The sequence below is a fragment of the Grus americana genome, chromosome Z (genome assembly GCF_028858705.1).
Source record: "Grus americana isolate bGruAme1 chromosome Z, bGruAme1.mat, whole genome shotgun sequence".
In the NCBI taxonomy this organism is placed as follows: Eukaryota; Metazoa; Chordata; class Aves; order Gruiformes; family Gruidae; genus Grus; species Grus americana.
Window position 1 is genome coordinate 26871308 of NC_072891.1, and position 16193 is coordinate 26887500.

Below are 16193 nucleotides of genomic sequence, written 5' to 3' on the forward strand. Positions count from 1 at the left end.
AACCCCCCTAACTCCTTCAGACACTTCTGAAAAGCATAAGTGTATTTTTACATGTTTGGGAAGGTAATACTTGGATTATATAATTACTGAGGACCTGAGTTTGAAATTTCAACATTTAATAAAGCATTAGTGGAATTCCTGAGATGTGTACATGTATTTTAAATATCGATTTGACTATGGCAAGAGTGATTGTGAGTTGACATAATGCAGTTGCCTTGGTTTTTATCTGCTATAAGACATAGACACACAAAGCAAGGATTCCTGACCCTTATTACATTGACATACAATATACATTCATACACACACACACACTCACACACACACCTTTGTATACTCATATTTAATACAGATTTTTTTTTTTTCCTCTCCTTACCTTGTCTGTTGGGGAAAGTATTTCTGGGCTCATTTTTAGATTGGGATTGAAACTTAAGGGACCTACCCTGTTCCTCTATACAAGAGCATACCTCTGTCTTTAAAGGACTCTTGCATTTGGACATAGGAGAAGCAGCCAAATGATATGGTCTTGAATGAACTTGAAAATAATTGGAGGGTAGGGTAATGTGGGCAAAGAAATTTTCTGGTGCTTCTTAGAGTTGAAATTAATTCAATACTATGTAAAACACAACTGCAAGCATGAACAGAAATAAATACAATTAAATAGAAAAGCACTGAAGATAAAAATAAACTCTTTGATTGTTCTGTCATGATTTAATTTAGGTAAATGGTGAAGACTTAGCCACTAAAATAAACAAAATCAATGTAAACTGGATGGAATATGTTTTTGGGGTGGTGCCTGAATTTGTTTCATTCATGTTGTTATAAATTTCACTTATGTTATCCTGAGATTGTAATTGTCAATGATCAGGTGCCTAAGAATCTTTCATAGCAATTTTTCTTTCAGGTCATCCAATTTGAAATTTACTAATTCTTGTCTTCATCTTGTCTTCATCTTCTTCATCTACAGAAGCCATTTAGAAAGTGATAGGATGGATAGTAAGCTAAATATATCTGACAAACAGTAAGAAATATTAGGAAGTTCAGTTAAAAACTGCTGAGCTCTTGTAGACCACTAACTTTCATTTACAGTAAAGCTTAGGATTCAGTCCAGTAAAGCTTAAGACTCGGTCTATTTCAGTTTGCTCTTTAATTAATTGTTTCTTATATATCTGAAAAGAGTGCTTATTTTTCTTCCTTTTCTTTCGTATGTTATCACTGGTACCTTGAACTTTTTTTTCAAGTGTGCCCAAGCAAAGATCTATGAGATCTCTTTTATGTCTGATATTTGTTGAGTACCTAGACCTGTGCACAGTACAGCTCAATCTAGCTTTATTCCAGCTCCTCTCCTCCACACACTTCAAAAGTTGAAACTGAGAAATGCATGTCTGATGGTATTCTGAAGATATTAAACAAGAGAATAGTTGAATGTCTTTAAACTTTTGCTTTTTAAAATCATAAATATAACCATTTGTCTGTTAATGTCTTAGTAACACTGTCATGCTTTACAATTTAATGACTTGATAAGCTGTGGGCCAGAGATCTGAGCAGTGCTAGTTTGTGCTAGGTGTTCACTCTGAGGTAGTCTTAATTAGTTTTGTGTCTATGGTTTTAGAATGACAGGAGTTTAAAAAATATGCATGTGTGAAAGGGCCATTTAAAGAAGGATGATACTGGTTGAGTCCAGAAGTCCCCTTAAGAGAGCAGTCTCATCTTCAGCAGCATCAAAACCTGATGCTTCAGGGAGAGAGATTTAAAGTTCATTGTGATGCACCTCCAAAGTACCTTCACAGCCACTCACTGGAAGCTTGAGTTTGCTATCCACATCATCACACTTACTAATCTAAAAATTCTAGTCTCTCCTCATATTCACAGATTCACAGATTTACAGAGCAGTAGGTGTTGGAAGAGACCTCTAGAGATCATCTAGTCCAACCCCCCTGCTAGAGCAGGATCACCTAGGGCAGGTTGCACAGGATGGCATCCAGGTGGGTTTTGAATATCTCCAGAGAAGGAGACTCCGCAGCCTCTCTGGGCAGCCTGTTCCAGTGCTTGGTCACCCTCAGAGTGAAGAAGTTTTTCTTCATATTCACATGGAACCTCCTGTGTTCCAGTTTGTGTCCATTGCCCCTTGCCCTGCCATTGGGCACCATTGAGAAGAGTCTGGCATTATATTCCAAATCTCTGATCAGCCTTTCCCTCTTCTCTTCATCTTTTCTGTTATTTGTGTGGGTTTTGAAGTGGGGTGAACAGAAGCGCACACTGTAGTCAGAATACAAAGGAGAAATTTTATGTAGTGACATAATGACATTACTTGGATTGTATTTTTTATCTCACTTTCTTGGGGTTGTCTGCCTTTTGACTTCTGCAGAACATTGACTTAACAATTCTAGAATTCTCTGAAAATATTCATGATTTCAAGATATTTTTCCCTAGAAATAGTTTGAGGTTCTTCAGTATGTGTAGAAAAAAATTTTTTAAGTCATTATGAATGTTTCAAAACAGCAGCTGCATCACTTCTGCACAATTTTTCAGTATCACTAGTTAGTCATCCAACTGTTCAGACTCTGTTTTAGTTTAGATTACCTTGAATAATTTTGTGTCAGCAGACTGTCTCCTCATTAGATAGCCCTCTTCTAGGTTACTTGCAAATCTGTCGAACAGCACATTTTCCCCTATAGGTCCCTGTGGGACATCTGATCATTGCCTTCAATTGTAACTGTTTTTTTGTCTTTTCTATTATCTAGTCCTTTTTTATTTATGAGAGTGCCTTTCCACCCTGTGAAGGATGACATTTTCGAGGATGTTGTTGAGGGTCTTTTTCAAAAGCTTTTAGAATATTCTGTTATCAAACGTGTCATATAGATGTGTAACTTACTCTTTTAGAAAATCTTTCTTTCGAAGCACCTATGGTCCAGAATTTGTCTAAGTGCAAATACTTGCAGATTTAATCTGATTTAAGTTTTAAAGTGAATTGGTTAGACTGCATTGATTAAACTGGATTAACACAAGGCACTTTTGTTTACATCCAAAGTATGTTATGCCTCTCTTGATTTATCTTAATTCATTTTAGCAATGAATGAATGTAAATCAGCCTAGCAAGAATTAGCTCTGAGTAAGAGTGTCTTCATGGTGTTCTACATTTATGTATTTCCTCATATAAACAAGCTGCAGTAGTCTCCAAATTAGTTTCTGCCTTTTTCATTTTGGAAAAACAATTTATGATGGTACATTGTACTCAGTAGTGATTGCTTTCTGGGTGATGGAAATCTTGTAGTTCTGGTGTGATTTTTCTCCAGACTTTCTGTTACAGGCAAGAAGTTTTTTTCTTTTGATAGCCAGTGAATTCTGACATCCTTGGTTTTCATTACAGACTTATTCCTAGTTCCTTCTAGAATATGAGAGAAGTCTGAAGTGTTTTATAATCTAGAGATGAGGAGGAACACTTCTTGATGGGATAAAAACAGGATAAGGAGTTGCAAATTTAGAGGAAAAATAAAATAGATGCATGTAACTTTGAAGAGCTTAATATATTGGGAAAAACATGTCACTTATGGAAGCAATTAAGGATTACTAATTACTGGTTTGGTTTGGGATTCTTATTAGTAGAGTAGATGACTGGGAGGTTTTGACACTGCTCTGCCCATTCATCCAACAGTGACATACTTAAGTCCCTCTGCAGTATTCCTATGTAAATACTGCTTATTGCTATATTTCTGACACAGCTTCACAGCAGAGGCAACTTGCGTTCTTTAATTAAGTTCTTCTTTCCCTCAATATTAGGAAGATATCACAATGTGTGATATTCATATGTTCATTTGTATTTGAGTTCTACAAGCTTCAGATTCTAGCCATGTTCTTTTCCCTAGGATACAATTTAATAACGTATTTTTAAACCTTTATGTAAGTAATGCCTTAATGAACAATTCACATAATTTGGTCATTTTTTTTACTTGCTGTAATATCTATGTAATGTTTTAGAATTTGAGAGGAATACGTGGCCTTTGGGACATTGTGTCCAGGGACACTTTACTCTGAACTTGAAACAAATATTCAGCTTGAATAAAATACGAGTCAAACAAAATCTGTACACTATATAAGGGGTGGCAGTCATCAGTGGAGATCCTTTTTTAAAGCAATTTTATATGCAGAGGTTTAAATAATGGAGGAGTCCTTGAAGGTCTACCATTTGAAAACAAAAAAAAGTAGCACTTGTCTTTTACTCCTATTCTTTCCGGTGTACCTTTTTTTCTTGCTGTCAGTCCAACATTTCACATCAACTTCATCCCTCTTTCCATTTCTGATTCCAAGTAAATTTAAAAAAAATTGCTAGCTATGCAAGTTTTCTTCTTGATGCAGAGGATTAGACCTCCTCATTTTGTGACAAATGTGGATAACCAGAAGTGGCAATTGTTAGCTGTACTTAGTATCTAGTATGTTGTGTAATAAGGTTAAAGCTGACTAACAATAGGGTTTGAATTGTGCTGCTTAGAGTGATCTATAAAATCTTTATAATGTCTTTCTCTAACTGCTGTATGTAACCAGACTCTTGCTTTGAGAGGGTATGGCTGGATTTTATTTTTTATTTTTTAACCATTTATTTATTCTCCTCCAGACAGGTAATGGGTTAAAATGGCAGTAGCAACTGCCTTCTGGTACTAAGGCTTAGAGAGTGCACTTAACCACTTGCTCAGGGCATATGGAATAAAACATCAGGCAAAGTAATTTACAATCCTGTTTGCCTTTGAGGATAATGCAGAGCAGGACTGAATAATGAAAACTATTATTTCCTGTATTTTTGTCAATTCAAGGTCCCTACTTAAGCTATACTGGAAAAGGCAATGAAGATCTAGAAGTGGCTTCGTTTCTTGTTTGCTATTTTGAATGCCCTAGAAACAATGGCTGCAGGATCATGCACTTGATATTACATGGTTAAGGACTGGAACACTTAAATGAGGAAAAAGAAGTCTGAAAATACTGTGTGATTTTGACCCCAAATGAATCCAGTGATGCAGAAACATTGGGTTCATCAGTTCGACATACACTTTTCATTACAATGGCTTCCACTCAGAGTTTGATTCAAAAAGTCTCTAATTGATTGTGGTTCTTGTTGCACACAATTGTTTAATATAGAGAGAGTATTTACATAGAAAGCTAACAGCAACTTGGTTAAAAGGCAATGTCATGAGAAATTGCATCTGTCTTCCCTTGTCACTATTTTTCAAATTAGGCTTGTTTAGTCTATTTATTTTACATTCTAAAACTAGTTTATTACTCTAATAATTACATTTTACAAACTGGGAAAAAACTTCAAAAACACTGTGCTTGAATGCACACTGTTTAAATATATTTAAATATATCTCATTGTGGTTTTAAAGTGTAGTCCTGGGTTTGACTAGGAGATGTATTGTACTGATGTTTGTCTTTCATAATTAACACTATTACTGAAATTGGTCTGCGTTCTGAGCTATTTTTACATTGTGAAAAGACAATAATAGGAAAAGGGATGTTTCTCATAGACTGCTGCCCAAACTGTGGTACTTGGTGATCTCTTGTAGAATTCTAATATTTTAACAAGTCTGTAATGAAATATTTTAGAAAAATAAATCTAGCATAACTGAAATCTGAAGTTGCCTATATATCCTTATTTAGAGGTATCTATCTGTACAGCAGGCAACTTGAACTGCTCCAATACTGGAAAATTTAATGTACCACTCAATTACTGTTCTTTAGCCCAATTTAAAATAATAGATTGGGAGTGAGGTCTTAATGCAGTGTAACCTTTGGAACATTAGAAATAACCTCTTTTCCTTCTGAAATCAGTGTACAGTAATGGCATTGGTCTTACCATTTCACAGGCGAACATATTCTGACTGCATTTAAAGTTTTTATATTTAGCAGTTGTTCAGTAGCTTGTTCCCTTCTGTCACACTGTAAGTTCCAAGACCATTTAATTTTTTTGTGAGTTAAAAAAAAATCATCGGTATCTCTATCAGTATTTACATATATTTATGTATGTTAAATCACTGTGTTATACCACTCTCAATACATTATGTTACCTCTACTTTAAATATCTTTTCCATGTTTAGAATGGGCATTTATCTCTCAAGGGTATTTTTTGTTGTTGTTGGACTCCTGTATTCTGCATTTCCATGATCTGATTGCTTTCTTTTTCAGCAGAGGCAGTCCTCTGTTTTCCCCATGACATACCTGTTTATATTTTTGTTGGCCTGTGTATTTGCAACAATGTCAAGTATAGGGGCAGATATTGTCAGGTTCAAAGCTGTTCCCAGACTTTTTGGAGCAGTAAAATATGTTTAATCACTAAAATTAGTATTGCTTTAGTATGGCTTTAGTGGGCCATTTGTTAGGGACTGTGGACTGTCATTTGGGAATTGCTGTCCTGAACCCTGGTGGTTCATTTGCATTTGTTACCTTTTATGAATGTAACTGGAAAGCAGTACTTTCAAATTTTATGTGTATACAGGGTAGGATACTTAATAGTTGGTTCCCATTGTAATTCTGAGAAATAGATATTCCCATATGAATAACTGACATATGCTGGAAAAATAATGAAAACATATATAAAAGATGCTAAGAATTAGCATTTTGAGAACCACAATGCTGAATTTCTAAAGCTTGTTTCGCCTGTGAATCTTACCTCAGGCAGAACTCACACTGGTTTAAGTGTAAACTTATTAAAAAAGATCATGTTATAGTGTAGGGAGTGATGGAAAGTGTTAGTACAAATGTTTTTTACTTCTTTAGAAAAAACAGCAAAATTAGCTGAAATTGCAGTTACAGTTGGAAGCTTTCTAAACTACAGTCAGTCATTTGATAGGATAGAACAGTTTCATTTTTTCGCTAATACTTCAACATCTGTTGAACAAGAGTATGTACAGAACATGAGAGCACCACAGCCTGTAGATGCTGTAAAAGACATGCTTCTTCCTAGAAGAATTTTCTCATCTCATACTTTCTTCCTTCCTCTCAAGGAAGGAGAACAATATTTTCAGGGAGGTATGTAACACAGATGCAGTTTTTAATTTAACTGCTAGGTAATATAGGCTAGCTCACGTTTTGAGAAGAGTATGTGTATATTATTTCATTTAACTCCTAACTACTAGATAAAGTCTGCGTGGAGCATGAGCTTCTGTTTCCTTCTGTGCTTTTCCATTTTGCTTCCCCTCCATCTGTGACAGTACTATGCTTTTGAAGTCAGTGCCGTACACTGGGAGTTCATCTAAAAACTGCTACTGCCAGTTCTTTCAGTGATACAGTCAATTAGCTCCAAAACAGTAAGACCTGTATGAAGTTTTTGGTCAGAACTGCTTTCAGTTAAGGGGTTAGATCCTATTCAGAAATTGAGATCCCTAATTTTGAACTCCTGTCTCTCCAAAATTCTGTGTTCAGCTGGCCTTGGACATTTGCAAAAATAAGAATCTTACTGTCATAAAATTTTAAATAAAACTGAAGGAAAGATAGCAATAGTCTTAAAGAAATTTTTGTGCTTTTAAAGTAGATAGGCAGGATTTGAGGAAGCTGTGATGTTGGAAACCATTTCTATATGAATATAGTCCAAAAAAAGCACTGTTTTGTTTCAACATGGTGTTTAGCCTGACATGGTGGCAAGAATTCCCAACCATACCTCAAAGGCTTGGATTCTTGTCCCAACTGCCACCAGCTTGTACTGTGAACATGAACACGTCACTTGTGTGTGCCTCTGTTTCCAGTCCTGCTCTGTTTGTCTTGTTGACTTGTAATGCGTGGGCTTTGTATCTTACATGTGTACAAATATTCAGTCTACCACAGTAGCTGTATTAAACAGTGTTTAATTTGGGTCTGTATTTCTTGCATGGCAATTCTCTTTAAACAGTGTTTTGTTTAACTTGTTACTGAACATGGACATGTACAAGTATGCACGTAGTCTTTGTGAATGTGTTAAAGTGTGCAATGTTTTCTCAGGTTCCTGTAGCCAGAGCCAGCATTCTCTGGCTCATCGGCGAGTACTGTGAACGGGTTCCAAAGATCGCACCTGATGTTTTGAGAAAGACAGCCAAGAGCTTCACTAACGAAGATGACCTTGTAAAGTTGCAGATCTTAAATTTGGGTGCAAAACTCTATTTAACAAACTCAAAGCAGGTAAGCTTAAACTCAAAAGTGTACGTATTTAGAGTCATGGTATGTTTTGTACAGTCTGTATAGATCAGCGGTGATTTCTTTTATATAAATAACCAAAACTAGTCCATATTATTCTACAAAGAAAAGCTGAATATAAGTTTTCAAGAAATCTAACAGACTCTATCTAACCATGAGTCTTTGAGTATGTACTAGATTGTAAATATGAACGTAGTGATGAGATCACTCTTTTTTGCCTCTTTCTTTCTTGGGGTAATTGTGGATTTTTAAATTCACATAAATAGGAAAGATTTGTAAATTGTATTACTAATATCAGATTTGAGATTTTCTAGATGTGTTTTGCTGTTTTTTGGATCTAAGACCAGAATTTTCAAGGGAATACAGTCAATTTGAACAAGAAGCTGCTCATTTTTTGTTCAGGATATCCAAAAGGAGATGCCAGCAAAAGGCCTCGTTAGTCTTTCCATCACTGCTTATCTTAAAGATAGCAACTGCTTTCCCTTTTTCTGTGTTTCTTACTATTTCACTTTACCTTGTCAGGTGAGTGGGTTTTGATCATCTCCAATAATAAAGATAATCTAAAAATGTCAGTTAGTACAAAAAGAAGAACTTAGATCTCCAGGCAGCTGAAAACAATAGCTATGAGAGATGCCAGCTGCCTCTGTCTTCTCAGTGACAGCACTGTGAACTTTGTCCCTCTCTGGCTATGGAATATAGCATCTTGACACTAATTTTTCACTGTAATTCCAGTTATTACTGTAAAAGGTTGTAAAATCAAAGTGGTTATTTTTTCCCAAATGTAAAAGAAATACATTGTCTCAGATATATACACTTTCCTGGGCTGCTAGACCTCTTTGTTTTACAAAAGCTTGGACAGCACAGGATCTTGTTACCTCTACAACTGTCATGTCTTCTTATTCCTTGATAGCTATACCCAATTGCAGACTTGATCTGTATGAGACTTTATTCCGTAGGGCTTGCGGGAGATGAATGGTCTTGCCATGCATTCAGTTAAGAATGAGGGCTTATCCTTTGCTTATACAGCCTAAAATGGGGCATTAATAAAAGGTGACTTCTTTCTGTTAGTGCTCACCTTAATGAAAATGCTGACTGAGCTAAGAAAAGATTGGTTTGATTATCTAAACTGTCTCCATTTGGCCCATTACATAGTATTTACTAATTTTCTATATAATACTTGTAATTTTACACTAATTTTTCCACACCATATTTGGCCAAAAATCTGTTGCCTACAAGGAGATGATGATTTCTGTGATGCTCCTTTTCCACTTTCACATCTTAATAAGCCATCGTCAGAAATGTTGCGTAACCCTTTATTCAAATACGGTAATGATGATAAAGCAGAAGAAACTGTCTCCTGAGATGGCTGATAAATGATAAATTTCATCAAAGGGTGTTTTTCTCTTTTAGTTTTAAGTTGTGGAAAAATAAGTTCTCTTCTCAGGTGGTCAAGCTATTCATACACAAAATTCGAACAGAGTAGGTTGATGGCTTGGCTTGACTCAAAGCTCCTTCCAAACTAGAATATAGTGGTTTTGCCTTTAGGAGCTGGGAACACTATTACTATATACCTACATCCTTATTCCCAGGAGTAACTCTTCTTTACTCACTCAGTATTAAAACTTTTCTTTCTGGAATTACTTCAGTTTCTAAAAAGTCCAAGCATTTTTTGGTCTGATTTTTCAAACTTGAAGGCAAAGCTTGTACACTGGAATGCTCAGTTGTCAGTCTGTCCATCTCTCCTCCTCCCTATGATTTCTCCCTCAGTATCCTACCCCACCCCACTGTATAATACTTTTTTGAATCCTTTATCCATTTTATCCAAAGTCAATGGAGTTGTGAAAATCGCAAAGATACAATGTCACTTTATTGAAAAGTAGTGGTAAATAGCCAAGAGAGACTCAACACCAACCAAACAGATGAAAAGAGCTCTTTCCCCAGGTGAGGGAAAGGCAGGTAAAACTCATCTTTTAAGTCTTGTTTGGAGAAAGGCACAAAATTCTGGAGCAAATAAGACTTTGATACTTTTTTCCTTTCTGTATATATCTTATTTGCTGATAATTTCCTTAGGCATACGTTCAAACACTCAATGCAGCACATTCTCTGAATGCTTTTTAAGATTCAGAATTTTTGTAAGAATTTCCAATATCCTTTAAATCCTGAGATCACCCCATGAATTTTCAAAAGCCGTTTATAGTTTAAGGAAGAGTTTCAGGTTTAATCATATCTGGATAAATATGTAATAAGAACAGTCTTTGTTCTGGTTGACTGTGTTGTTTGGTAAATTTTGTTCCTTTTTTCGTCACTTAGGGACATAAAAATCCTTATGAATGTGCTAGATAGCTGTCTAAATGGAGCTCATATAAGAGCAAGAGTTATGCAGAAAACGTGTCATCTAATTGCCTGAGCTGTTTCTTGCATATAGCAGGAAGAATATAGAGATTTTGATGGGTTTCTGTTGTCTAACACAGTAGAAGTCCCACCGGGAAAAGTCCCAAGTAGTCCTAGTTTGTAAATAGATATATCAAATGTGGTTTAGCACAATAGCCTTATCTTATGTATCTCAAGAACCAAGTTACTGCAAGCTAATATCAAAAGAGTAGATAGATAGCTATTTCTCTCCCATTGTAGAGCCTCATCTGTTGGTGATACTTGTATTATAAAATTTTTCAAGTAGGGATCTACTAAAAGGTGAATTGAATTGCTGTTAATATAGGATAAGCATTAAATTCTTAAATAGAACTATTGCCACTAGAAAATTCTAGAAATGTTGCTGAAGAATGACTTGAAGTATACTTTTCATATTAGCCAACCAAAATGTACAAAAAATAGTAATAGATTGTAACAGTGTGCGGATAAAAGAAATTATATTATGCCTATATAACAAGCATGTCCAGATAACAGGCAATGTTGACATATGATAATAAATGTATTATATCATATATCAGCATACATTTTCTTACTGTTCCATGAAACAGTTGTGTTGCATATTCTGTCATTTCACCAAATTAACGTGCTTGCTCAAAGCTTCTTATGGATATGCCTGTGTTGGAAAAACTGATGTGCATTCATTAGTTTATTTTTTTGTTTTTAATTAAAATTAATTGTTTCTATTAGCTACCTCCATGTAGAAAAGCTTCACTACTTGTTTGGTTGCGTTGCCATAAGACAAGAAAAAAAAAATGGTGTTTTCTTGCTGTTTTCAGGAGAACTGTTTATATGATGCTTGCAAGGAGTCTTCTTGCAGATACGGAGCATTCTTCCATATAAATTTGTTGTGTCTTTATCTGTATTGGACAATATGGAAAAGATATTTTAGGGGGAGAGGAAAGGGAGGAGGAAAAGGAAAGGAACATGGAGAAAATGATCCCATTAAAGAAAATGCAGTCTTTCAGGATCAGCTCTTTATCTAATTCCATCAATGTTCACTGAAAAACTGCCCACCATGATAGCAAGGCCCTTAACTTTTCCCATCCCTATGGCAATTCACAAGCAAAGACCACAGTGTTTTATGACCTGTTCTGCTGAGCTTTCTGCCATGTCAGCAAGGAGTCCTGTTTTGTTTTACAGAGGAGAGGTGATGGCAAAGGCTGCAGCAGGTATCCCTCATTTAGTTTAATTCATGCTACCTGGGAATCCTCCCTTCCAATTCCATTTAGATTGAACAGCATAAGTCCTGCATGAGGGCAGATTACGTATGTTCTGTCTGATGCAGTTGTTTAAGATTTTATACCCTGATACATAAATAGGTGCTAATAAGCTGTGAAGTACATACGGGAAAGTTTTACCTTTCCCAGAACTATGACAGTAACTTGGGGGGAAAAATTATCTTTTCACTGAATCATCCTTGGGTATCAGAGAGAAAAAAGAAATGAAAAATGTTTCACTGAAAGGATTTTTTTTTTAAACTGTGCTTTTACTATTATTCTAATGTAATACGACTAATTTCTTCATATCTTTGGTACCATAGGGTATTTTGTGAAATGCTTGCATACATTGCATTGTATGTGCTTAAAATTAAAACCATTTTTTTATTTACTGTATATTTCACTTACAGGAGTTAATACTCTGAAAAAGTATTTTTACATCTCTAGAAAAAACTTTAACTTGCATCCTCAAGGTGGAAATTGCTAAACTGAACTTTTCTTAGCAAATTGCACATAACAAAATTGGCTGGGATTGGGGTTTTTTGCATATTTTTCTGCTCACATGATTGAAATTGTGTTAGTGTTATAACAGTAGCATGGTAAACAATATATATATTCAAAGGTTGTTTCTTTGTATAAAGAAAATAAGTCCTCCTTGACAATACATGTGTTATTCATCCATTCTGAGTTGAAATAGTAAAAATATACTTCCTTATAATGGTATATTATTTTTGCTCTTTTTCCTGTTTGCTTATATATAAAGAAAGTGACATGCTTATTTCAAATATATCTAATTGCTACGAGTCTGTTGAGCACTATTGTTCTGGTTACACTACGTTTTTCCTAAGATACTGGGAAAGTCTCCCTGATCTTTTATACTCTTCTTTTAGGTTTAAAATTTTAACTGAATTATTAAAATTATTTAATATGTGTTAATATTCTCAGACATCAAATTAGGAAGTTCTGTTAGGCTGTAAAAAGCTGTGATAATATAAGTTGCTCTCTTACATAAATAAATAAATGACCGATATTACTGGAGGCTTTAAGCTTCAAGAAAAAAATGGAAGAAGTCTTTTATCCTGGTTTTCAGAGGGCATCAGCAGCTTGCTTTTATGAAAAAGTAACAGCTAAATGCACTGCAAATAATTTGCAGTAATCCAGTTCAGTGATTCATGTGTCTGCTTTAATGGGTCATAATTCAGGATAAAGTAACTGAGTGCAGTCAGAGTGCAGACACTGCTTATGCCAGGGACAGTATCTCTTCATAAAACACACCTCAGCAGAAGCAGTTTGCCAGCCCCCTAATACCCTCTGATGTTTTGATGTCCTGCATATTTTTCCGATTAAGTTTTGAGTGCCATGTTTTTAGTTGTATTTCCACATTCATTATCCTCACGTAGACCCTTCAGCGGGTTTGCCATATATGATTATTTTTTTAATGATGCCTTTCTTTCCACTTCAGCAGTTTAATAATCTAGCACATGGCTGCTTCTCAGTACTCAGCATTCACCTCCCCAATACAGAAGAGGACATGTGCTTTGGCTTCAGAATTCCATTTGCAGCTTTAGAAATGCATATTCCCTGTGGAACAACATTTGTTTGACATAACCATTCATTTTTATTACCTCTTTAAATATGTTTATCCAGAGTTATCAATAATCATAAATAACTTGTATTCTGTTCTTGTCCTGTTTTTTTCCACAGACAAAATTGCTTACCCAGTACGTATTAAATCTCGGCAAGTATGATCAAAGCTACGACATCAGAGACCGTACAAGATTTATTAGGCAGCTTATTGTTCCGAATGAGAAGAGTGGAGCTTTAAGCAAATATGCCAAAAAAATATTTCTGGCACAGAAACCTGCCCCATTGCTTGAGTCTCCTTTTAAAGGTATGACTGCCAAAATCATTTGGTAAATGTTCATTGTGTAAAGGAATGTGGCAGCCTATTCTATTTCAAATATGCTCACAAATTGTGTCACTTAGCAAATACAAATGATTAATATGCGAGCGTACTCGCTCTGCTTACTTGCTTTTCAGCAAGCAAGGTTTGCATGGTGCAAACACAGTGCATTTCTCTGATGATAAACCCTGACAAACTGATCCATTTCTATTCATGTGGATTTAAAAATTGATTTAAATAACAGAAGGTGTGTCTTATGAGGAAAACTATTCTTCTATTTAGGAAAATAGGTCTAGTCTTCTGTCTGGACTTTTATAGAAGATTGTTAATGTGAATATTGCAAATGTTTTATGAATCTGAAATAAATTGAATCTCAGTAGATTAGGTTTTTATTATTTTTGTCCAAAGTCATAATTTTCTCTATGCATTTTCCCTGTCTTTTTACAAGTAAGTACCATTGTCTGTCTTCTCAAATTAAAAGGTTATCAGATTATCTTAATTAAAAATGCATTGTGATAATTTGCAATTTTAATTTTCATACTTACTTAGTCCCAGTTTTGAAGCTCTAAAAAGAGCTCCATTTTGAAGAAAAACTATTAAAATTCTGGATGTGTTTGTGCCAAGACATGTATATGGATTGTTTAACTGTGCTGTCATTCTTAATATTCACAGTAAAGTAATTTTTAGAGAAGCTACATTTCAGAGCAACACCTCTAAACGCACTGACTGATTAGCTTTTTTATTGACCATTATGGGGGAGATTATTGTAATCTATGGACTGAAATCAGTTTTTTGACCTATGAAGAGCTTCCTAGTTTATATTTATTCCATGACATTTGAGATAATATAATGGCAATTACCTTTAGCCCTGATTAAGATTGCTCTTTGTGGTAGAGCTCATGGTGTTTGTATATTTCTCCCCTCCTCTCTTTTTTTTTAATAGATCGGGATCATTTCCAGCTTGGCACCCTGTCTCACACGCTGAACAGCCGAGCCACCGGCTACCTGGAGCTGTCCGACTGGCCAGAGGTGGCGCCTGACCCCTCTGTCCGAAATGTCGACGTAGCCGAGTCGGTACGTCAGCATCGTTAAAAGTAACTTCACTGAAGGCATTCATCAATATAGAATATTAGCCTAAAATACAAGTATTTAAGTACTGTCTGTGTGCTGCACTGAAAAATGTTGATGCATGTGAACGTCCGTGTTCCTTATTTTAGCTTGGAAATGGAACATTTGGAAACTTACACAATGCTTGCTGTTTTCTTTTCAATGAGAGAAGTGGATCGTCTGTAGGCCATTTCAGCATCACTTGTGGATTAAATGGGCTTTTTTCCCCTCCATCTCACTTCTGATTTCATACCTCTTAAATTCACTGTGCTGCATTATGTTAATTGCTGTTAATGATGAGTGTAGGTGGACTACCAAAGATTTGTTTGTGTACAAATCCAAGTCTAAACAGAAAAAAATAGGTTATATAAACAAAAGGCAGTGGCAGGGGGAAAAATTATGTATGTTTCAAAGTGTAAAGTTTGGAAGAAACCAGGGTTTACATTTCAGATCAACTGCAGAGAATTAGGAAAGTTTATAATAGGAAAATGTCACCTATTAGTGCACTAGTCGTTTGTTGACATTACAGGGCTGGTCTTCTACTACCAGTAGCTTTTTGTTACTGGATTGTAAACTCTGAGGCAAAAGCCACGTTCTGGTAGCAGAGTAGCGATTTATGCATTAGGTGCCAGAGTCGTCCTAAATGTCAGTGAGAGCTATTGAACAGTAAGAGAAATATAAATGTATTGGAATATAGTATGCAGATGGTTCTCCTGGAGGTATGTCGTTGTAACAGGTTTACCCAGAAAAGCACATGGTCCTTGTCAGGAACCAACTTTTACAGTAAATCGCACATGAATTAATTTGCATATAAGATGTTAGACATAGAATGAGTAGAGAAAATTCTAAAAAATAGGTATGACTTGCAGAAGCCAGTGAACAGCAATATGGTAGAACAAGCATTTCTCCTTAGTAGTTTAATATTGCTTGTCTACCTTATATACATTTCAGAAAAAGAGGTGTTTTTGTACAAGCTTCTGAAAGGTTCTATGGGGAGAATCTAAAGGCAGTCGGCTCAGGCGGGGGATTATAAATGGTAGGGTTGGCAGGAAAGAATGTGTGGAGGTGCATCCATCCACAACATAATAGAAAACATCTCCCTCCAACCATTTAAACTTCAAAACAAACATGAAAATCCTTTTCCCAGGGTTTTTTGCAAGTATTTTCTTTGGAGAGTATTTCATTGTCATTAATTTTGTGGTTCCTCTAATACAGCATGTGCCTGCACAAGGTATGTGAGTGAAGCTGAGTTGTTCCTGCAATCCATAATTAAATTGTCATTTATATCCAAAAGAATATTGGCTTCTTAAAATATCAGTTGCTGGGTGGAGCATTACAAAGGTTTAGCAGCTGTTGGTATTTAAGAGGAAGCCACTGTGTTTCTA

General features: G+C 35.5%; 1 protein-coding gene across 3 annotated transcripts in view; it reads left to right on the top strand.

The window, feature by feature from the left end:
• AP3B1 (adaptor related protein complex 3 subunit beta 1) overlaps nt 1-16193 on the top strand; it is a 173287-nt gene that overhangs the window by 82953 nt on the left and 74141 nt on the right. For all 3 annotated transcript variants that reach the window (XM_054811067.1, XM_054811068.1, XM_054811066.1), the window contains exons 15-17: nt 7960-8136; nt 13503-13689; nt 14645-14775. In XM_054811067.1, the coding sequence (XP_054667042.1) occupies nt 7960-8136; nt 13503-13689; nt 14645-14775 (495 nt within the window). The remainder of the gene's footprint in view (nt 1-7959; nt 8137-13502; nt 13690-14644; nt 14776-16193) is intronic.